Genomic DNA, 25,568 nt, shown 5'->3' on the forward strand with positions numbered 1-25,568 from the left:
CTCTAGAGAAAATCTACTTCCATGACGCCTGCAGCCTACGGATGCACCTCACTTGGCTCGAAGTTTAGTACAAAACAATGGTTTATAAGCCAATGAAGACGCAACATTTAAGGACAACTGACGTGGCATCTGGAGCCGCGGTCAGCGAAGCGCGCTCTTCCGTCGTCGATTCTTTGGAGGACGCAGTTGTGCTAGATCTTCTTCGGAGGAATCCTTCTGCTTGTGCAGCTTAACTTACTGGTAAAACATCAGAAAATATGTACACCTGAATACAGCATGGAGTGGAAAATAATGATTTTTAGCATTTATTTATTAAGAATTTTCAATAAAATATGTATTGGATAAAAACAAATATTCTAGTTCTGCCCCGAAGCATTTGTATTGGTCAAAGGATCGATTGGAATAAATTAAACTCTTCTAATTTTGGAGAAGTTTACCGCTGGCATTAATAATAAAATATTTAGACTTAAAATTTCTTAAACTAACTCTTAATTAACATATTTTTAAATCCACGTTACCTTTTTGTCTTTTTCAATCTAAATTTTTCAGTATTTTTTTTCTATGAAAATGATCACGTATCATTGAATTTTGCTAGTTGTTGAAATTTAGCAACGATGTATTTTTATTTGTGTCGATCATGAGATAATAATAGAGATACAAAATTTCAGCAAGAAATCTATTTCTCTGGACGGGCATCGCAAACTTTTTTTATTGATTTTGATTTCTCTGCATTTTTTATTTCTTGAATTATCTACAAATGGTTAATTTAAAAAATGTACATATAGTATGTATTTACATGAATTTGCTGTCATTTTAGTACTAGTTTCGAATATATCAAACTGTAATTAGATATTTATTATAACCGATATATCTGGAGTTAATAATTTTGTTCGTTACAGATATGTTTAATTGACAAGCAAGAGAAATATCTATATATACGGTATATGTAATCTATTCTATACAGTCTTAGAAATATTTTGTATGTATCTAACGAGTGAGTACACAGGAATATATTAAGTCATACGATTTCATTGTATCGTATTCGATTTTGAATATCTAATATTAAACTACTCTGTATTGATCGGTAAGTTTAATATAAAAGTACACAGTACAAATAAATTTATTTTATATCGCTTATGATAATTCCAACTACCGTATGAATTCCACATTTAGCAATATTAAGTTAATTTGTAATTTTTTAAATGTAATGATGATTCATTATGTAAAAGTTTATATATTAAATAATTTTTTTGTCAGATTTATGTAGTAAATTCGATGAAAATAGATGGGCTGAATTTAATAAAAAGGTTGTTATTTCTGCGTTTGAAAGCTGAATATATTCAACGCGGAAGCGGGTGGTTTCTCGGTCTTATACGTTCATCTCGGCTTAACTCCGCTTGATGCGAGTGTAGCTAAACTACGAAAAAGTGTTTGAAGGAAGTAAATTCCGTACGCCATGTTCGAGTTTATATACCTCTTGAGAATTGAGAGTAGTTCACGTTTCTTCCAGTTTCTAAATCGTCTATCTGATAATTCATGTCGAAAACATACAACTTGTTATTGCTTAATAAAAATATTGTCAGACGTGCCGGGGATTACCCCTTGTCATTATTACTGTACACTCATTTGCTGACGTAACAAGTTTATTTTGCAAAATATTATTGTTAGATAGTTAAGTGAAAATAAGTCTATTGAGTCTAACTATAAAAGCAAACATGTCGTATTTGGTTCATTTTAATTTGTAATTCTCATCAGGACTTCAACACAAAAATACATATTTTTACTGCCTAGATAAATCTATACAAAGATCTTTTGCTAACTTTAATAATGTTATTAATATACTGCAAGCTTTTCATACTTTAAAATTCCCATTAATAAAGTATTGCTTGCTTCCATAAATTTAATTCAAAAGGATAGTAGTTATGATACGATTATATTAACAAGAAAATGAGGTATTAAATTAACTAAGTGTGAGCTTTATACAAATGAGTTTCTAATTGTAGGGCAAATAGTCTTGTAAGTATTAACAGTTTCAAATCGTGCAATTTAATACTTTACAAGATAATCTCAATGTAGTGCTTCTTATACTTTATATTTCTTCATTGGTAAGGTCAAATCAATCAAATAAACAAGATATACTTTAACTGCTTTACAAGGAGTCTCAGCTGGGTTGAGTCGCTCTGAAAAATTATAGGTTAGCTTCCCTTTTTATGAAATTCATGAATTATATTAAAAAAAAAATGCTCTCAATCATTATATCAGATAAATAAATTTATTTGTGCAATATTTTTTTAAGTCATGCTTATACATAAAATTAATTACAGTTTTAAAAATATTTCATTTAAGGATTTTGCTTAAATTGTACTGCTAGTAAATGGCCTTGCATTTTTTCAACGTATTACATAGTTTGTATTTTAGTACTGGCTCATTACATTCAAGGTTTCTAGTGATGAGAATTTTGAACTCGTATCTGATATAATGTTGTTTCGTTTTTATAACACAAGCTCAAACACATGTACATATCGTCCGTCGATACTACACCATAAATATATGCCGACGTTTTTATCGCGAATTTTATAATCAATATTTGCATTATAACGTTATCTTCAACGTATTTTTATATAATATTTAATTTAATTTAATTTTTATAATGTTTTTTTTTAATATAGTAAACGAGCTGATATAAAACCGAACATGTTAGTTTTATTGTAAAACAAAACATAAGCTGGCCACATTCGTCCGTGTGTGGCCAGCAATCCATTAGCTTAGCATGTATCATCACAATTGTGCAATAATACACTGTTCATGCATGCGCACACACGTACACATACATATAATCAGGGCCGGCCCTAGGTTATTTGGCGCCCCGGGAAAAAACTAAATTTGCGCACCCCCCCCTTATTGATGAGGGCAAAAATATAATTAAAATTAAAGTAATAATATATTATATTTGACAGCATGGCGACTCTCAGCTGCGAGCGAGTGCCATGAGTCGCGAACGCGTCCCTTATTCTTACCGATCGCGGTCAAGACGTCAGCGCTTGAGAGTGCTCTTCTTGCACGAGCCATTCAACTTCTCAAATAGCTTGCCAAGCTCAATGATTTGAAACTTTTCCGGATTGAAATATTGTATATTTTAAATAAAAATAAAACGTATTTTGTAAGTGTTAGTAAAATGCTGCGAACGTTTAGAATGGAATACACCATTTCTACCTGAATTTTAAAACCTCTAAGTATTTGTGAAAGTGCGTTTAAATACAAATCGTGAAAGATTCGTATGAATTAAACAAACGAAGCGGTCTGTCTGTTTCAAAGCAGACAGTGTTTGTGAAGTTTATGATTTTTTGTATTTATTCTGTAAACGTGAGGTGGTGCAAGTGGGAAGACTTTCGTTCGATTCTACTCAATTTATACATCAAAGATGATTTTATTCTTGGTGAGTAAAATTTATTATATAATTGCGTTTCTGTAACTTTTTCCAATTCTCGAATATATAATGAGGAATTTTATTTACTGTTAATAGTTTAAAATACACTGTAATAAATAAATTGAAAACAGTGGTGAGACCATTATAATCTTAAATACGAAACTAGACATAATATTTATACCATAACTGGAACTATAACTACCGCAATATAAATATGGAATATCTAATTTAATATTCCACGAACGTCGCGTGCCATTAGCAATCTTTAAACGGACGAATTCGGCAAATGCTAATGAATCTATTAGCCATTTTAACTTTTATCGATGTGATCATAATATCGATATCAGGTTGCACTTATACAGATTTGTGTGATTCATATCCGGAATAAAAGTGCACGTTTTACTGCGTTTTAGAAATATTTAAGAAAAAAGAATATTTTTTATTTAGTACATTTATAAATTTAGACATGTGCATATACAGCACCGTTAGTTGTGTGTTTGATGATATTATCGGCTCGTTGTTACCTTATGAATACTAATGAATTAATCGAAAACACGTTATATACTTTTATTATCAAATTTCTGATTAATATTCAACCATTAGCATACGGACGCGCTGCGTATGCTAAGTATAACTTTCGGTCAACAGCGACGTTTGATAATGTTATCTTTTAATTCAAATGATTCAATACGTGAATTCTTGAAATATATTTAATAATGCCTGACGACAGTAAAGATCTTTTTCTGACGATTAAGTAAAAAAATCGTAGATGTGTATTGCTTATTTCGTGAAAGAGGCAAAATATTTCCTAATAAATGAAAAGTGCAAGCCTGCTGCTACATTCATAAACGAGGCAAATTATCTGCCGAACGCATGCATCAAGCCAATAATATAGTAACATTTTTCCATTAGTGTTGCCGTTTAAAATAGTGGTCCATGTACTTATACTTTATCCGTTAAAATAGTTCTGAACAGTGAACATCGAATCATGGGATGTTCACTGTTCTGACTGACGCTTCTTCGCGCCTAACCTGTCCGAAATACCTCTTAATAAAATTTGTACGTCGTCATATTTATAGTTCTAGACTTTTTTGCCATCACTGTAGTTAATGATTGATTTATTTTTATATATGTAATTGAATGACATTTGGTCTAGTTACGAGAAATACCACCAGAGCGCTACTATCGCGCCTAACCTGTCAAAACAGTTACACCTTAAGAGATTAAAAATCAACCATACACCCACTATATAAATCGTGAAAATACCTGTCAATAAAATTTGCACGCCGTCATATTTATAGTTATAGACATGTTGGTATTCTAAATGAAGATGAATAACACTGTAGTTAATGATTGATTTATTTTTATATTATTAAATGACATCTAGGTCTAGTTACGAAAAATATCACTTGAGCGCTACTATCGCACCTACCAGTCAAAAGAGTTACACCATAAGAGATTAAAAATCGACCATACACCCACTATGTAAATCGTGAAAATACCTGTTTTGTACATTTTTTACTTTGCCATATTTATAGTTAGAGACTTTTTACCATTCCAAATGAAGGTGATATAGTTAATGATTGATTTATTTTAATATATTAAAATTACATTTGTTCTAGTTACGAAAAACACATATTGATCAAAGCACAAAATAAGCAAAACAATTACTAGTTAATTCACGCATTCGGTAGATGATTTGCATAATTAATGAATGAAGCAACGGGCTTGCACTTTTCATGAATTATGCAAATTTTTACTTATTTCACGCAATAAGCCATTTTACCGATTCGGTCTTACATAAATAAAATACAAGTATTTTTTTTCACTATCGTTATTTGTTATATTCATAATAGGTAATTAAAATCGTACTAAATACTTCAGAGATATTTTAAATTTCATCAGACCACTTCTATTTGGGTCCATGGCCCTCACATCTTGAATCGGGCCCCTAGGCCAATATGTTTATCATGACCCCCTTCTTATCGAAATTCCGATTTTCAAAATCGATTTATTTTTATTTAAAATAAAAAATTACTTACATTTCTATAAACACACTTTTTACCATTTTTATTCATTAGTTTGCAATTTTGCTAGGTCGTTATATTTTTGACACATCTGACAACCTTGTATTTAGATACCAACTGGTTTTATACTTGCCTCTAGAATTGCGCTTCGGATCTTTTTTATAATCATTTCCTTGTGTACAAAATGTACATATGCACATTTTATTTTTCAAAGGAAACCAACTATCTGGTTTTTCCAGTATTAACCTTTCATTTGAAACCCATTTATCTGATTATTAAAAGCTAGCAAATAAAAAACATGTAGTATATCAGCCAGATAATAGTTTTTACGCACGTAGAATTTTTTCCTTAGAAAAAAATAGGGCGTTGGTCGGTGGATCCGCCACGTTTGTTACGGTAGTGTGCGTAAAATTAAAAATAGGTCGCTACGGACGCGCCCATATACAATTTGCAAATCAAGTTTCTTTGTGATAATATCGAGTGAAAATGTAGGTTACCAAATATTGAACAAGTTTGTTTCCACTTCGCCCCTGTATAAAACTCCATATTTATTTTACTCTACTATTACGTGTGTTCACACGTTAATTATGCACGTTTTAATATAGCGCACATTCAAATATCAACGAATAGTGAACCTAACTGCCACTATTTTATATACCCACTGCTAGGTTCGTGGGCATAGTTCGCAGAACTTAAAATGTGCGTGAGGGGTAACTCTCTTGACTCTTGACTGGTGTTATGTATGAATCGATACATAAGCATAATCTAATATATTATGTGAGTAACTTCAGGGGATAATAGCACATTAAATTACAATGAATAAAATACATATTGCGTGTATGAATTTAATGTACTGTAACATTGGATTAAATATATGACTTTACCATACCTGTAAATATTCGTTTGTATTATATATATTTTTGTATTGTGATTTATTAAAGCAAATGTTATTGCTATTATTATAATGTATCAGTGGTGGCCAGACTTTTTGCAGCAAGAGCCTATTTACTCCTGGAAATATTGGGAGCCGCACCTAATGTTCTTAGTATAAAATATATGAATCATAACGTATTGCAACAATTTTTACATATTTATTACATTTTTAGGTTGATAATTAATAATTTAACTTCTTATCAACTCTTATAAATGTTGGTTGGTCAACTGTGAACGGAACTTCGATTTAATCAATCTCATCGTTGAGTACAATGATAACATCATATGTCGATAAAAAAAATGACATGATACTGTTTCAGGAAGTAAATATTTTAATAGCCTGAAATCATTATTCATGGTTTTACACTATTAAAATAAATTTGAAACAACATAATTCATTACCGGGGCTCGGAAATCAATCGAGAAAACTCAATTTTTATTTTTATTATTATAATTAAATATGTTTCCTTAGTTTACGTGTATTGTTATATAGACCTTTCATACAAAGCGATACGAGTAGAAAATTGAGCATAGAATGTTTCATTTTAAAGCGAGTGCTTCCGAAAGCAGAAGCGGCTGCATTCATAAAATTATAATTTCATTATACTAGATTGTAAAATAGTGAATTATAAACTAGCCACCTCAAAATGCCTCCTATAATATTTGAGTAACATAAAATATGATACGGTGGTTAATAACATTTTTTCACTAGTTATTTTTGAGTTTGCTTACTGTGTTCCCAACACGCTCGTCGTAAACGTCTGGTTTAAAAAGACTCGACGAAACGGTTTATTTTTATCGTAATCTTTGACCTTGATAACATCTTTGCGAATGGGCGTGGGCACGTGTGCCTTGGCGTAAAAATAAAAAAGAAATATTCTAGTCATAGAGTTATAAAAACAAAAATATGCTCAAAAGCGAAGCTAGCGAGACAAAAAATATACCGCGTCTGTGCAGAGTATAAAATAAACTTCCTGCTATTAACGAAAATTCGTACAACGTCACGCAATATTACATTTACTATTGTGTAACTTTCATGAATAATTTACTACACACAAAGTATAGATCGTTTTTATTTTTAATTAAAATAAAATAATATGAAAGTTAACAATAAAATAATGATAAAATAGTTCAATATAATAGGTTTGCAATAAACACATAAAAAATAAACTAAAATTTAAAAAATCAACGCTTATGAGTAAGTATTGTAACATCAATATACTGAAACTGAAAATAATTTATATTTATTATAAATCTTCCATTGCAAATTGTATTTACCAACAACAAAGAGTCTGGCGTTGCCCCGAATCGTCGAGAGTATTCAAGATATTTGAGGATTGGACGGGGCGTTGAACTTCTCTTGTTTCCTCAACAGTATATAAGTCAGAACATTGCCGCATTGAATCATTTCTTTCAGACACTTACTTACGCTATTTCGTCCAGAACTGTCACTTCGCTGCCGACTTCTACCACCTCGCAAGTTCAATGCGAATGGTACGACCATTAGAAGACCGATAAAAGCAGCCGTTTTCCTTCAACCGTCGAATTAGGGTCCACCCAAGTTCGAATATTTGATAGGAATTGGGAAGTACAGCGGGAACTTACACGTGCTATATACTCCGATTTATAATGTACGAATGGTTAATATTAAATAATGTATCATATAATAATATTGTAATGTCTAAATATGATTGAAACGCAATTATTTTGATGCGACGTAATTTTTCAATCGAGTTTAAGATTAACTGCAATGGAAAGAACATATAAAAAAAATAAGTACTTGAAGTATAAAATAACTCCAAGCTATCAATATACAACATAATCAAGATATACAATTAAATCATGAAACTTATAGTTTGGGTCTACGGCATACAACTCTGTAGATGTGCCAGGCAGTGCCACATAAATGATTAAAAAAAATATGCTCGCGGTAGAGATATACATCGTGACGAAGGTGTCGAAGTATTCGCAAGTGCCATAAAGCGTTTTGTTGCTAAACATGAAACGAAACTCTAACTGCACGTCAATATCGAAGCAGCAAACTCCTCAATGTGGACAACTTTGGACTAAGCTCGTCGAACCGGTCTAGTTATCATTACTAGAATTCATATTTTATTATTAAAAACCGGCCCCAGCTGTAGTGACATCTATTGGTTGTAAATTATAATACACATATTAATTTTGATAGTGGGAACGCAGTGATATTGATACTTTATATAATAAATCACATTTAAACCGAATTTTGACCAATAGGATAGCGCAAAAAACAATTATCCCTTCTCAGATGTGAAAAATCCACGTCAAAATCAATAAAATCGTGCCGTCGCCGTCGCAGTGGGAACGCTCGTTACCGAGCGTTCCCACTGCAACAGCACCGACACGATTTTATTGCTTTTGACGTGGATTTTTGACTTCTGAGAAGTGATAATTGTTTTTGCGCCCTCCTATTGACCAAAATTTGCTTTGAATACACTTTAATCAATTCTCTCATATTAAAACTCTTTAATAATATCGGTAAGGATAAGGATAATATTTTTAAAACAGTGTAATATCCAAGTGCAGACTAACTATAGAGCAATATACGAGATGCAACGTCCGTACTTTTTCTATAGCTCATATTCTCCCGAGGGGGGAATTGGCTAAGTTTGTATTTTAAACTTGACATAATGAAAATTCTAAAACTGTAATTTGTTTTAGAAATTGCATTAGGTCATTTTGAGCTTGGTTAATTCGTGCAGATTAGGTTTGGGTTTGAATAGGAAATGTACGTTCCGCAACTGTCAAATTCAGTTTTATATACTTTAAAGCAGCATATGGAAATATCTATCAGTATAAATGTATTTGAACTTCACTAGCGAAAATACAACTTCACTGAAAAATTCACATTCTCTGTAACATTTATACATCGCATGAAATGTATGTAAATGTATATATTAACTACGTATATCATATAATTTTACTAGCACATGCAAGATAAATTATATTTTCACTGGTAAAAATATATATCTACCGGTGAAAATGTATTCCGATATGATATCACTGAAATGACATATTTAAAAAATATTTTCACGATAGATTTGAGAACGTATTTTTTTGAGGATTTTCTGGTTTAAAATCAGAGTCATCATTTCAGATTTTTCCATGCGAGAGGAGGGGGGCAAATGTTGGCCATCACTTTTTTTATGTTTCGATTTAATTAAAATTTATAGTAATTCATTAAATTATGTATTTTTCTAGCTAAATTCAAGGGCGTGGGGCAAATGCCAATACCTGCCCCTCCCCCAAATGATCATGAAGAACCACAGATCAGAGAGACTCATAGTTTTTACAACTGCAAACTCTACGATTTTTCTTCGTTCGACACTGCAGCTAAATACTTACACCTACACTATTATTGATATATTTGTGTGTAATAAACTGTGCATTAAATAGCTCTTCCGGTTCCTAACTGGCTACGTAAGTCAACTTGACCATAAAACACACTGTGTATATTTGCATTCAGGTGCTACCGTCCTTATTTTTGTAACCAATCCGGAATGTCTTCCTGTCTTTGCACTCATGCCTAGTACAACAATATAGTAACATATTAACTTAACCACTCTAAAACTAGTCAGCTATGTTGTTTAGTGAAGCAGAAAATAAGCATTATTCTTTCAAACTGCCTCCATATTCATAACACACGTATATCTACAGAAGTGTCGTATTAGACACACCTATTGATTCGTCAAGCTCTAAAGAAACGATTTTTACTGAAGCTGTTCTTTCATGTCGCTCGAAAGATGAATTCTTAGAACTGTAAAAATATGTTTTATGAAATCTAGAGCAACAATGCAATGACTATGAACAATGCAACATTTTAAATTTAAGTTAAACTTAGACCCAATTAGTTAGTACATACTTTGATCAAGCGGAGGTCGACTCAACTTTAGAAACCGCCGCTTTTCTTTTCGCAGCTCTTGAATCCAGAGATGAGCCAACTGACGCATCCATTGAATATTTCACTAACTAACATATACAAATTGTATGAGTGAGCTAAACAAAAAATTATAAAATAGCACACGCAAACTTTGCGTTAAAAACAAAAATTAAACACCCATGACCCAAAGGTCAGGACATATACAGAATAATCAGAAAAAATATAAATTATATTGAAATAAAAAATATTTATTTGTCAAAGTAAAGATTATGATAGAAAAAACAACATTTTAATATGATTAGTATATACATATTATAGAGTATTAGTGATTCAAATTCATTAATAAAATGTATAACTAATTCAATAAAAAAATGGAATAATGGATAGACCATATTAATTGAAGGATTTCTATACTTTATTAAATTTGGAAAACGAAAGAGTAACGAATTACTCGAGCACAATAATTAGATTTAGTTTTTATCAAAATTAGAAACATTCAACTAGAGTCTAAAAAAATATAAAAAAAATTTTAATTGCAGAAATTTATTTTTCCGAGTTAATATTGTACAGCTGTTGACTTGACTATTGTATTTATTATATTGACCTACTTTAATTGTTGTGTAATAATAATGTACATGCCTAATGCATAAGAAGAGACAATGTTGCAAAAAATATGAAAATATGTAATGAAAATTATTTTTAAAGTACGATTGAAAGATTGGAATAGTGGAGAAATTAAAAAAAAAGTTTTTGTATTTTTATATATGTTACAAGAGTATTTTATAATAAATTAAGGTGTGTATATATTTAACATTAGAGTTAAATAAAAAAATAAATGCGTCTAAGGGGGATATTGTACGGAAATGTAAATTTATATAATAGTAGATCTAGGGCACTCCCTAGAAATAAAATATAGCTGCTTCCCTTAATTAAATAAAGAAATATTTATTATTACACTTTTATTTTGTTACATTATGTATTAGCTAGTAATTATTATTGTTATTTAAAAATTATATAGCAATTTTTTTGCTCTGGCTCTGCGAATAGACTTACAAAATAAATATATACGTATATAACAAACAATGGCTGAACATTGCACATAATAGCGACAAAGAGCAGCGTTGAGAAAAATCCGTCACAATAACCAGAACCGGTTGGTGAGTTAATCCCGATAATTAGAGTTTTACACACGCTTCCGCGATTAGCGTAGGAAAAGGGGGTCGCAAAAGCATTTCTCGATTTCCAATTGCCCACCTACATAATCGATCCTGATCAATCGGTGCACATGGTGCCCCCGTCACTCGTGATTTATTGGCGTCGATAAACATAATCGAATTTCAATTGCACCGCTCGCTTAAAAATATACACGCGTATATATTTAATCCATCATCTCAATCGACTACTGCTCGTTTGTTTACGAGTTGACTCATCTCGAGAGAATTTTCACTTTGATTTAACTTCTCGGTCTGTCGGTTAAAGAATTTGGCAAGGCTTCAAAAAATACGAGCAGTTAGTCTTAAAATGACATATTTTATAAATAAATATATTGGCGATCGCTCATTTATTAATAATAATTTCAATTATTATATTTCGCTATTTATCTGGTAATTATGAAGCAATAATTATTTATCAGGTATTTACATATATCAAAAATCGAACTGAACCTTTATGGAATTGATATGTGTCTTTACCTAATGTAAACATATTTTAATCCATTTTTAAAAAATACATTTTCGACTCGATTATTTTTTGTTAATCTTCTTGTGGCAATAGGTGGTAAGTGAAATACTGTGACAGTAAAATAAACTAGGGAATATTTATGCTTTTTACGCCAAAGTAATGTGTAGAATATTTACCATATATATTTTTTCCATCTAGCAGTGATTCATTGATACATATTTTAAATATATACATATGTATATAATCTGAAGAAATCTAATATATATTTATTTTTCTCTAAAAAACAAAGGGTCTGCATAAGTGGTAGCGCAGGGAAAAATTTCTATAAATTATTTAAGTAAAAAAAAATTATACATACATACAATATGGTTGAATTCATAGGAAGGACTCGAATATTTTAAGTATCAAGAACAACTTATTTTTGATAGATAAATATTACATTTTTTATTTTTCTTATTATTATGATATATATTTTTTTATAATTATACCTAAAAATCTTTACAAAAAAATATGCAGTGTTTTTACCAAATTTTTATTTTGTAATTTGTTTTTAAATCGTATTTACATGTTTTTTTTTTGTTTTAATATTGATATTCGAAAAATATATTTAAAGCACAACGCTACATATAAAAAAAGTTACTGAATTTTAGAGAGCTATGTATATATTAAATTTTCATAGTTATAACACACCTATTTAATTTGCAATCCGATTATTTATATTCAGTTAAATGTCGAATTAATGAAAATTATTGTCGCGTAGCAAAACTTTATTATTAAATAATAATTATTTAAGACAGTTGTCACGGTACTGTCGGCCATCTTGTTTTATATTTGAATGCTTATTTTTCATTGGTCGAAACAACAGAATGCCTCGGAAAGCAATGAAGCAAATTCAATTTTTATTATTATAATTAAATATAGTTCCTTTGTTTACGTGTATTATTTATTATACACCGTTCATACAAAACGATACGATTTATAGCATAGAGAATTGAATGGAGAATGTTTAGAACAATTAAAACAATTATATATAAGATTAATTAAACAATCTTTACAATTGAAAACCGATTTATAAGTAAATACTAGATTTAGAAGATATCCAAATAAAGGACAAAATTGAAAATATTTTTATAAAGATACAATTGATTTACAACTATAAGCGAAATTTAAAAATATTATTCGCAATCTTAATTTTGAAAAAGCTTTAAAAAATCTTTATGCATCGCCCGCGGACTGGAATGGAGTTGAGCCTCAGTTTACATAAGAGTTCTAAATTTAATGAATTATTTGAGAATATTTTATATTGTTTTTAAATGTTCAATTTTAATTCTGAGAACATCTGTTCTGCAAAATAAATGTAGCATTCTATTCAGATCATCTATGAAGCTTGTTTCTTTCTAAATAAATTCGATTCATTTTATACAATAATACATTTGTAATTTTGCTCGCAATCGACCAAATGCCAATTTGCGAAATGTTAAAAAATGATCGATCATCGCACATGTCGATTGGGAGTAGGAAACGATTATCAGTGTCATCCTATTTGTTGACAGTCATCATCGATGGCAATCTAAAGGGGACACCTTTTTTATTAAGCTCATATCTGACCGCGTGCGGTATAGTGCTTTTTGATCGAATTATGTAGCTCGTATGCAAATGGAGATGACCATAAATAAACATTGTTGTTTATGTACACTATAGCCGCAGTCCGCACTTATTGACCGCTCATCTGTTACACAAATTCGCAATTGAATAACACTCTATTACGGAATTGAATTGGAGATGGTGCATTTGCGCATAGTGCGTTCACTGGCATCGTACATTTTTTATGAGAATCGCCGCTGAGCTCCATATGTATACAAATTGACCTTGATGGCAGATGTTGAATCATTTTTCACACTCTTATGAGATTATTTATAACGTCAAATTATCAAAGCTGTACAGTGTTTATTAATTAAACATAGCCGCCTATGTAAAAAAATGAGTTTCTTGAATCAAAGCGTAGGCCTCACTTAGCAATCTTGAATAAAAATTATGTTTATATCATAAAATAAGAGAGTGCCAAGGGTGTGAGAACGCACTATGCGGTCAATTGTAAATTGCATAAGTGCACAATGGGATGCAAATTATATTGGGGGAGTGAAAATGGTGTCATAAGTCAATCTAGATGAAATTTTCTCAAAAATATTTATGCTCGTAAATTCACGCAATGGCCGAGTAAACGCATAATAAACTCACAAGAAATTAGCATTGGTTCAATTTACGAGGCCATTGTGCTTCTTGCCCTAGGGGGCACATTTAAATTAAACATCTAAATGCGTTTCGTTAATTTTAATCTGTTTTTACACGCACGTCAATCATGGTCACACTGCAATTATTATCACATGTTATAGTGAGCTTTTTATAACTATTGTCGTTCGGCTATAATTTAAAGTTTACTGTCATACAATTGTAAATTTAATTTTAGGTTCGTGTAGTTCTAATAATATAGCTTCGAAATATCTCTTTTAGTGGTGCTATATATTTATGCCAAATTAACGCAACTTATCTGATTCACATCGTCAAAGGATAGTGAGTCGCAAAAATGGGGAAGTATCCGAAAGCGTGGGACTAAGGGTTCGATCCCACGGGAACCGCCGGTTTCCCATGCGCACTCTGGGAAATTGTTCTCTTTTTACACCGCCCTTTGACTTAAATTTCGTGAATACATTATCGCCCTTATTAGGTTAAAGTCGTGAGTTATGGCATGGAAACATATATGACAAAAACTGACGTCACTCTTAATGGCCAAAATGAATTTCCCTCGTACACTAATTACAGTGTGCCTCATAAGAGTCAATTGGCCTCTAAATATGCCAGTGCCATTTCAAGGTTTGCGATGAATGTAGAATTCCTATTTTAAAAACGTGCAACGAGATTGATCATAATGCAAGTAAAATAATCTCGTTCCTAGAATTTGTTAATACTGAGGAAAAAATAAATAATAATTAATTTCGAGCAATCTGATGCACGCGTCCATATTGATCATAAACCATCCACATATTATGCAATAAAAGCATTGAGGGTACTTTCTGGAAGTAAACTTAATACACGATTCCCCCGGCACGTGACCATCTCCCATATATATATTTTTTATTACATTTTACATAAGGCTTTGAAGTCCTTTGTTAGTATTCTTTCGCGGATCAGGACCGAATCGGTATGGTTAAAAAGGTTTTTGGGAAAAAATCTTAAATATTTTAAGATTATTTCTATTTGTTGGATGCACTCAATTTGTAATAATGTCATGAGCTAAATTTTAGATAAGCGTCTAGTGTGCTTCAAAATATTTTTAATAATTAGCACTTTTACCATTGGTGTAATTGCTACAAGAAAATACCAAAAAGTTATTAAAAACGAGTTTTCCATGTAACTTTGCTTAAAAAATATAAATTGTTGTTTTGTATCGACTAAGTAATATAATAAATAAACCTAAAAGCTGAGAAGCGTCGCCAAGAATTTTGATCTAGGACTTTAGGGAGGATCTTCTTTCCGTTCGATCATTTTTATACTGCTGGCTTCCGTACTGCTGAGATGAAAGAGATTAAATAATCGGAAGTAGTTTTTCTACGTGGATAAAAATCACACGCTTAAGAAAGTTAACCTACGACTCTAACTCCTCGATTCTAACGTTATGCCTGCACTTCACTCTCTGGAAGTTACCGAGCCCAAAGGTCTACCGAATATGGTCAAGATCGCCGAATTCCGAGTAGCGTCCACACTGCCCCCAAAATGTATAAATTGCGCACGGTGTGGTATTTCGATTAAAATCGACAAGAACATTTAAGCGCAGATAAAAAAAAAGTTGCTCTGTAAAGCTGATAATTTTTCGCAACTCGTACATTGGGCAATTATTATTATTTTATTTGAGTACAGTGAAAAATTCAAACCATTGATTGTGATAAAGCAGGTAAGTGTTTCTACGTTTCATAGCTCTTTCTTGCAATAGCTGTCATATTTAACACACAATATTATTTTGAATAAGTACCATTTTTTAGTACTTTTTTCTATATATTTTTTAAATTTTGATTTCATTAGTTATATTTCCCACCACTTTTTAATCTAGATTTTATATACAATATATAGCTTAGGTCTTTCTCTTTATGATACATGTAAAATTGACTGCGGATTTTTGCGATTTTTAACACATTGCAAACCTTAAAAATGCATTATTTTAAAAAATTGGACAGGGCTTAGTCGCGAAAGTTAGGACCTAAACCTTTTAAACCATTATAACTTTTTAAATAGGTAACGTGTTAACGTCAAATTCAAAATACAGTTTTGTAATGATTGTAATTTTTTTAATAATATGGCTACCGTGGTAAAATCAATAAACGTCAAATTGTGGATCGCGTACTAATAAAATAAAATAAAAATTTGTTTAGAATCACCAAATATACAAATATTTAAAAAAAAAACTATACCGAGTATGATAAAATGCTAGTCAAATACTTTTTCTTAATAAAAAACAGCAAATTTGTGACATATACAATTTTTTTTTTACGCTACGCGGCGAAATTCGCACGACCGTTCAACACGGAATTCCTCTTCCTTGGGCCTACAATTAAAGAAATACTTTAAATACTTTTTAAAATAAAATTGCATGAATTATTTCATGAAAAATAAAAAAAAGTTAATTTTTTTCAAGTTAATTTTTTTAGTTTTTTTTTTAAATTTTTTTTTTCTATAATGTATTTTTTAACACTTATAAAATCATATATTTGACTAAGAGCACTTATGGAATCAACTAAAGTGGATAAATAATTTTGGCCGTCCAGATCGGGCAAATACCACACATTGCAGCGATCGTGAAGAACGCCTACGCACATATTGAAATTGAACCGAGATACTCGTTCTATCTCAGTTTGCGAAAAACCATATCATTATCTCTCTCACTCTCGTCACTTAACATGCGAGGGAGCGAAAGGGGAAGTATCTCGCCGCTCGCGCTCGAAAGAAAAATGCGTCTTCGGAAACCGACTTCGGAATTTTTGGAGGCGCTCGAAGTTGACCGCGTCGACCTAAATTACCCCCACTTTACCTCCTGTTCGCGGTAACCTCGGAGAACTTCCGAGAGATTTTAGAGCGGGGACAACCGAGCTCGACCGAAGTAACCCCGAATTAACACATTATATTCTCCGTCCTTGGCCAACCATCGCCTACTTCCGGAGAGTGAAGTGCAGGCATTACAGTAAGTGACACTATATTTTAGGGTTATAATTTGTAATTCATCTCGAAAGTTGAGACACGTGTGTACAATCGATATGATCGGCATTACTCCTTTTTTATATTTTAAAATATTTAAAATAAAAAGTATTGCTAAATAAAATACACTTATTTATGGTGGAAATACTTTCTTTAAAAACCTTTATACTTATCATTGTAAAATGGTACAGATTAGTAAATATTTTATTATCAGAGCCATACATACAATGTAAGTATTTGGTCTTGGGACATGGCATGGCTTGCATATCGCGCTTTTTTTCTCATATTGCATATTTTATGTTGTGAATTTATGATAATAGTAGGTACATTACTTCCGAAATGTCTATCAGAAAGTATCAATCGCGATGAAATCTGGTTTTCAATATATTTACCTCTACGACAGTTTCATGGGATTGTAACTGACGTAGATGAATTTTTTGCGTAGGTGGGAAGGCGGAAGGTAGGAGTCTTTTTGTCGATTTTTTATGAAATCGCCCACTTAGTTTAATTAATGCCACACAATGCGGCTCTGTAGAAGGAAACGAATAAACCGAATATAATCACCAACATGGCCGCCGCCGGCCGAATTACACTGAAAACTAATACTTTATTGCGTCAGACGTCAAATTTGATCGGAACCAAACACAATTTGCTCGAAACACATTCCCGATCTGTTTAACTTGCGGTAAGAGCGTCATGTTCCGAGCGAGGGTTTTCCCTGGCGGCGCATGAGAGTGACGTGCATTGCTCAGGAGGAAAATGCGAGCTGCTCTTAAGCCGCGTCTCTCGTGCGTGAGATAAAGGCTCGGTCGCGTGGCGCTCGAACAATGGCCACGTGACAGACGTGACGTCAAGCCACGCGTCGACCGCCACACTGCCCCATTTCGTAGCCGAGCCCAAAAATCGAGCGATCGATTTTCGAAACAATATCTGATGAAACAGAGGTATTGACCAGAATGCAAGTGGCTCGAAGCAAACATAATATCAAATACAATGTTAGTGTCAGTATCCTTCCAGAGTTTAGGCTGAAGCGTTGTAACCGTAAGTTTCATAAGATTCCCATGTCATCTGGACGAAGTACCGTTACACGAAAGAGCATGCTTTATCTCTTTCTTCGTTGCATGCGACACTACTCCCACTTTTATTTCTAGGGGATCGGCGTCAGTTCTGGATTGTTAAATGAATAAATTTGATTAACCTACAATACCACTAACTTCATTCCATAATTTTACTACTTATGTATCTGATTTTTTTAAATTTTGTGCAGAATTTTAACGATATTTTAAATAAATATAATTATTATAGTCATTATTAAATGTATTCCTACTATTTTTGTTTCCAAAAGCAATAATATATTTATATTTATTATAAGAAAAGAGCATTATTATATAATAAAAATAAAATGGTAAATATTTCTTTAGAAGCGCAGGGTAACACCACCACGGTGTATGGCTGAGAGGCAAATAGTAGTGGATTCTAATTAGAATGTAACGGTAAACCATCGAGCTCGATAGGGAATCTTATGATGCCAAAAAGATTATAAGATTTATATAATCAAAATTATGAAATGAAGTTATGAAATGAATTATGAAATGAAGTGAAGGTATTGTAGGTTAATCAAATTTATTCATTTAATAATCCAGAACTGACGTCGATCCCCTAGAAATAAAAGTAGGAGGGGTGTCGCACGCAACGAAGAAAGAGATAAAGCATGCTATTTCGTGTAACGGTACTTCGTCCAGACGACATGGGAATCTTATGAAGCACTCGGAGAGAGAGAGAAAGAGTGAAGTCAGAGCCAATATAACGTCTATTCATTTTGTCCAATTAATTCATTCTCCCGGTCCTTAACAGTACTGCTATTAGTAAAAGGGCAAAAAACACAGCTGTAAAATTTTATCTGTTCAAGGATGAAAACACGTACAGACTGCTATTGCATATCTCGAATTTTTCAGTCCTCTTCTTTGTGTGCTCATTTCTTCTTCGGTTTTGAGAGCTATATTTACTATTAACCTTGACATCGCCATTCTACTCATCGAAGCCAAATAGCAAATGAAGCAGATAATTGTCTAGACATAGAGGGTGATGTCAAAAATATCGATTATTCACACATTATGTCTAATTAAAAGTATAACTATGTATGGGGTAATTAAATTACAATAAAATGGTATATATACATATATATTAAGCCAAAAAAGTATGTTTGTTTATCTAGAGTTCTTTTTAAATTTTACATACTGCAAAACCATGAAAAGTTAAATGATCCTTCTAATGTATATATAAAGAGCTATTCAGATTTTAAAAAGCTAAGACTACTTGGTGATGTTTGAAAATTAAGGGATAGGTCTATTTATTCTCATAATTTTTTGCAGTATCTGGACAATAATGATGTATGAGTTGAATTATTAGATTCAAAGAAACTGCTTTTCTTGGGCTTCTAAGGGTAGTCTCGAGTTGATTCGGTTTAGTGCAATTTTGGCTAAACACTAATTTTTTAATGGATAGTGATGGAATTGTGTACGGCAGTTTTCTGGCATTGAGAACTTTAACGTCACTTTCAGTCTTCGGTATTTTAACCTGTAACGATGATCAAGGGTGGAACCAGACTCTTTTATATTGACGCGCGTAACAGTATATACACATTTGGTAAAGCAGTTATCCTCTGAAAAGAGTTGAAACTAAAAATGGATACCGTAATCCACACGGATATGCATGACTGCTGTTTTTGCTTGTTGTCTAAAAATGCATTTAATTATAAATTCAAGGGATACAAATACATAAGCTTTAAATCTTTTGCAACTAATTTGGATGCAATTAAATGATCATATCATCTGTTTTTTCCACTTAATGTTTGCTCAAGATTAGATTTTTAAGGACAGTGAGACGCTTGGTGGAATCTAGTTAGAGTTTTATTAGATTATATTACATATGCGACAGACGATAAATGGCGCAGTGTTTTCTCCGAGTAGTGATGGAGAAGTTGGCGGAGGGATGATATCGGTGGGAGGTCCTCAGAAGTCTAATAGGTGGCGTGACAGCGACAGTATAGCGGAGATTGCTACCCATTTGTTTCGGTGCTCGAATGGAGGAGTCCAGCCAATAAACGTACTCGTTTCTTAAACAGCGAAATAGGTATACGCCTTTATAAAGCGACATTTGCTTGATGGGCATTGTCCAAGGTCGTATACTGCAACGGGAATCTTGTGGATACAGTGATTTATTATATCCGTGACCGCTTCGCAACAAAGAAATATTCTTTCAATGCAGTTATTTATGTTCTGGTCATAACGAGGGCTTGTGTGGTCCCAATCGTTTACGTTATTGTCTTGTTTCCTTGTTGATGGATGATTTTCGTCACAGTAAATTAACGTGAGTTTTGAGAATAATACTCTTTCAAATCTGGGCATTTGTGTGTGATCGCCACAGATTATTACTAACCTAATTAATTGAGCTAGGAATGTTTATTATATACGAACGCTTGGGGTTAAAGTTTATCATGGCGTTGTTTAATAGATATTTATAAAATAATTATTAAACAATACAATCATTAATATATGTAAGATAAGGTTTAAGAAATATGTTTGTGATTATATAAATTGCCTTTTTAACGCAAATGACCTATATTATGATTATACTTGCTTGCTTTCAAAAATATTTTTTTAAGGTGATGAAGACAATTTTTTTCGATTCACAAATATAAGTTACTACAGGTTTTTATTATGTAGTTCTAAGCACGAATTTTAATAATAGCTTAAGTTAGACTACATATCAATCTCACATTTTTATATAAAACTACAAAAACAAAGACTAAACAAAACTAAACAAAATTGCACAATACGCACTCGTTGATTATATTCAATAAGCATAACATTAAAACTTCGAGACACACGTTCAGAAAAAAAATTCATGGCCCTGCATCGAATAAGCATTGTCGTACCTATCTTTTGTAATCATCGGACCCACCTTTGAAGGTAAGCTATCATTATAGCAATTTTTATGTGATATATTGGCGATTCTCGATAAAGTTCACCAATGCCACTAATTTTATGTTTGACTGACCGTGTGGTTTCAAGTTATTTGACAGAATGCTCCCGAATAAAGTAGATATTATTATGCTAATTAGCTGTTTCAATATCAAGAAAAGGGTCTTCCAGAATTAAAATAAGTATGTAGCGTTTGTTACTGAGCAAACACCATATTAAAAGCGATGATCTGAACCCAATAATATAATATATAACAAAAAGATGGAGCTAAACAATAATGTGATTGTCTCTAGATTAGCCCTCTCCTATTTGTATAAGTTATCTCAAAAAACCGGTATACATTATGTATATTCACAGACTCTGAAAACTCAGCTGACAGATAAGGGATCAGAACGATTTAATTTTCACAACTGCAAGGTCGATATTGCATTTTTGTTGTACATATTATAAATCGGTATAAATTATATATTTTTGTGTGCAATAAATGGCTATCGAGAATCTTGGATAAGATGTCTAAACAACAATATATCATTGGTTGAGATAACAGCGAGAAATGCTAACGACGATCGTTGTTGACATCATAATGCGCAAAAGAGTAAATGAATTTTAAAACTTGAAATATTATTTTTATTTATTAAATTTTATCGTGAAATTTTAAATTAAATTTTATCAATGGCTTAAGGGAGATTGAGATTATATTATAAAGATTTTAAAATACTACCATTATCTTTATATTTAGTTCTACAATTTTTTGTAATCATCTCATCTTAAAAAATAAAAAGCTCTGAATTCTTGGTACTTTGAAATACTATGCCAAATTACGAGTTGTTTTCCACAGTAGACAAACATCGCTAACCGGGCACTCCCAAAAAAAAACCCATAAGGGTGTGATAAAAATGACAAATGGGTCAATAGGTCGAATGCCAGTGTTCCTAAAATACAGAAAACAATTAGTTTATTTTTAGGGAAAGAGGGGCACTTATCTAAATGTTAGTCCGATTCTGACCGCGCGCATACATTAATGTTTCTCACAGTTCTTACATGCCCACCCCCGGTACTGTGTGCATTAATTCAATTATATTCGCAATACTGGGGTGGAAATCATAAAGAGGGTTCGAAATATAACAGCACGATCGAGGGCGATATCACTATTTCCTGTCGGTCCGTCGAATGGGAAAGACGTTTAACGAGCATGTCCTTCGGCCACTTTATCGCTCTCACTAGGATTAGAATGATACAAGTGAGCAAACATATTCTAAATATTCTAGTGGACATCTTTACTGATTTTTGAATTTTTTTATTTCAGCTCTGGAGAAGACTGAGGCGAAAGTCGAGCAAGCAACTCAACAGAATAGAGCCGATTCCCGAAGAAGTGGAAATTCCGGAGTCCATTCCGAGGTTTCCAGAAGTGGACCATGGAGGCAGATGTCCGTCTGTTTACGAAAACGTTAATTTGAGCTACGATTCTGCATATGATTCAGACGGCATAGAATTTTTAGACGACGGCGAATGCTTAGAAATCAACTGTAAATGTTTGAAAACGTTGAGCGCGGATTACGCATCGAGAGAGAGGGAAAAGTTTGAGAATCTGCTCAATCAGACAATCGAATCGATTATAGTTTTCGATAGTTAACTAGTGAAAGTTCTGTAAATAAACCTGTGATTTTAAACCAAAGAAACTATTAAATAATATATAATGTAATATACAATAAATATTTTAAAATGAAATAAAATGTTTTTATTTACTATTTATATAAAAATGTATTTTTGCAAAAGTATATTAAAACTACTAATGTAAGTGATTGAATTAAATTATTTTATTAATTTGTGTTACTTGGGAGTGCCGCAGTGAGCCGTGGAAGTTTTATGATTTTTATAATATGCGTTTTACATGTGACTCGTTTAGTTAATTAAATGTTATTACAAATAGTATAATTAGTTAGAAATAAGAAAAAAAAATACTTCGATATTAATTATTAAAAAACAGCAAATTGAATTTGCAAATAAAAATAAAATTATCACTTTTTTAAGATTCGCAAATATAATCACATATGTTCATAAATAGCTAATAAGCGACTACATATTTGCTATATCAAAATTCAGAAGAGTAAACGTTTCTGTAATTACTGGTGATGAAAATAGCGGTATATATACATGATAGAGAGTAACGATCGCGTCCCTTATTCTTACCCGTCGCGCCCAAGACATCAGTCCTTGTATTTACTATATATTTTTTAATTTAATAATATAATTATTGTAATGGCCATTATGACTCATTAAAAAATTGGAAAATCATATGGGTCAGATTTGTAATGAAAATATATAATTTTTTATATTTTATATTATTTTAGATCTGCAATGATGCGAATGTTGAGAATGAAACTGACCGTTTCTACCTGAATTTAACAACCTCAAAACATTTATAAAACAAGTTTTTTTATTTATTCTGTCATAAAATGCAAAGTGGTGCAGGCGTAAAGACATTTACGACATATGATACCAACACCCCCCCCCCCCCAAGTATGTCATTTATTGAAATACAATAAATCTTAATGAAATTTAAGTATTAAAAAAACGACGATTGACTAAACAACTTTTGCCACGCTCCCTGGAAAATATTCTATATATAATATATAGTTCCTGATTCTAAACCAGAATTTTTAGGGTTGTCGATTCGATTCTCATAATATTGAACGCTAGATAACCGAGCGTTTTCACAGCGATGGCAATTTTTTTGCTGTGGATTCTAAACCTTAAGTTTTGCCAGAAAAATGCATGTCATTTAATGAAATACTAAGAATCTTATTGAAAATGAAATATCAACAAAAAAACGATCACTGACTGGCTAACTTTTGCTAACTGGCTAACTCTCCTTAAAAAAGCTTAAATGACATCCCTGAATTATTAGCATAGATAGGATTAAAATACATAGAAAGAAACCGCACAATTTTGGCATGCAGGCGTTTTATAAAAACTAAATGATGTGTGAAATATATACTAAATGACAAGCGTACATTAAAAACAACTAATCAATACTGTTCTGTGTACTTACCCGTACAGGCACATCTCTCGTGGAGGTCAATCAATCAGAAGGCAGAAATTTAAGATCACGTGATCGATCTTATTTTGCACTAACTCTTGACTGTATTTACCTTTATAGACTCAGAATTTTCTTAATCGATAAACAAATTTAAATAATCGAAACAAACAGATGAAAACAATATTTAAAAAATATATACTAATTATTAATTTATAGTATAACCTTGTATTGTACTATAAATTAATAATATATGAATTGTGTTATATGAACGTTTGTTTATTAAGATCAGTTTGATTTCAAACAAGAGATTGATTTTTGTATCGTCCGTGTGAACTATGTGTAATTTTGATATTTGACATCAAGAACAATAAAGCACTGTTGTCTAGTGTGAACCATTAAAATTCGTCACAAAGAAAATGCGTCACATGTTAAATATATATAAAAGAAAGAAATAAAAAGACAGACACTTGCACTCGGAGAGAAAGAGAGAGAGAGAGTGTAGGTAAAGACAATACAACGTCTACTCATTTACAAGTCTTTCGTCCAATCAATTACTCCTACCGGTCCATAACACTTGTTTGTGGCTACATAAATAATACATAAGCAGACATACAAAAATATTTCACTAAGAATTGTATTAAGTGCTCCTTGGCTCTAGAGACGTCATTTAAATTCTTTCCAGGGGGGAGGATCGAAAGTTGGCTAGTTATTAGTATTTTTTTAAATATTTTTATTTAATTAAAATTCATATCACATACATTTTTCTGGCCAAATAATAAACGCTCTTTTTTTTAAGTCATTTTATAACGATATTACGACTTACTGAGAATAAAACGAAGCATAACTAAACCAAATTTTGAGTGCGAAAAACTTCAAAAAACTTCATTTCTCGGAAGTCAAAAATCCACGTCAAAAACAATAAAATCGTGCCGTCGTCGTCACAGTTCAACGCTCGGTCCGCAACTCAATAAATATGAATAATAACAAGTTATGAGTTAATAATTGCAAAAATGTAAAGCCCCAAAATATCAATACAGACATCCATCAAAAGTGTAGTTAAGCAGTAAGTTTTTATTTATATAAATAAATGGTATTATGAATAATGCTATCCATGTATGTATTTAATTTTAATTCCCCTTTCGATTTAACAAGTCTTTCCGGAAAGTATTTCGATTTTTATTTTATGTCCCCATTATAAAGTATAATGTCATTGGGTTCCCTTTAACATTTTAAATGCCAATCATGATGGTATATCCTCAATTTATAGGGGATGATCGTTTCGTGACACGCTGACCGAGTTGTGCGGAAACGGTCGAGT

At 31.9% G+C, this 25,568-nt stretch overlaps 1 protein-coding gene across 1 annotated transcript; it reads left to right on the plus strand.

Annotated features, from left to right (window-relative positions):
• Nucleotides 1-20,834: 20,834 nt before the first annotated feature.
• On the plus strand, nt 20,835-22,880 carry LOC148235533 (uncharacterized). The gene is made up of 2 exons (XM_088184539.1): nt 20,835-22,450; nt 22,517-22,880. Exons 1-2 carry the CDS (start codon nt 22,232-22,234, stop codon nt 22,841-22,843), a joined length of 546 nt encoding a protein of 181 aa, XP_088040665.1. The 5' UTR covers nt 20,835-22,231; the 3' UTR covers nt 22,844-22,880.
• Nucleotides 22,881-25,568: the final 2,688 nt, after the last annotated feature.

This window comes from Plectrocnemia conspersa, unplaced genomic scaffold (genome assembly GCF_051122295.1).
Source record: "Plectrocnemia conspersa isolate PC_06_02 unplaced genomic scaffold, ASM5112229v1 ptg000004l, whole genome shotgun sequence".
Classification (NCBI taxonomy): Eukaryota; Metazoa; Arthropoda; class Insecta; order Trichoptera; family Polycentropodidae; genus Plectrocnemia; species Plectrocnemia conspersa.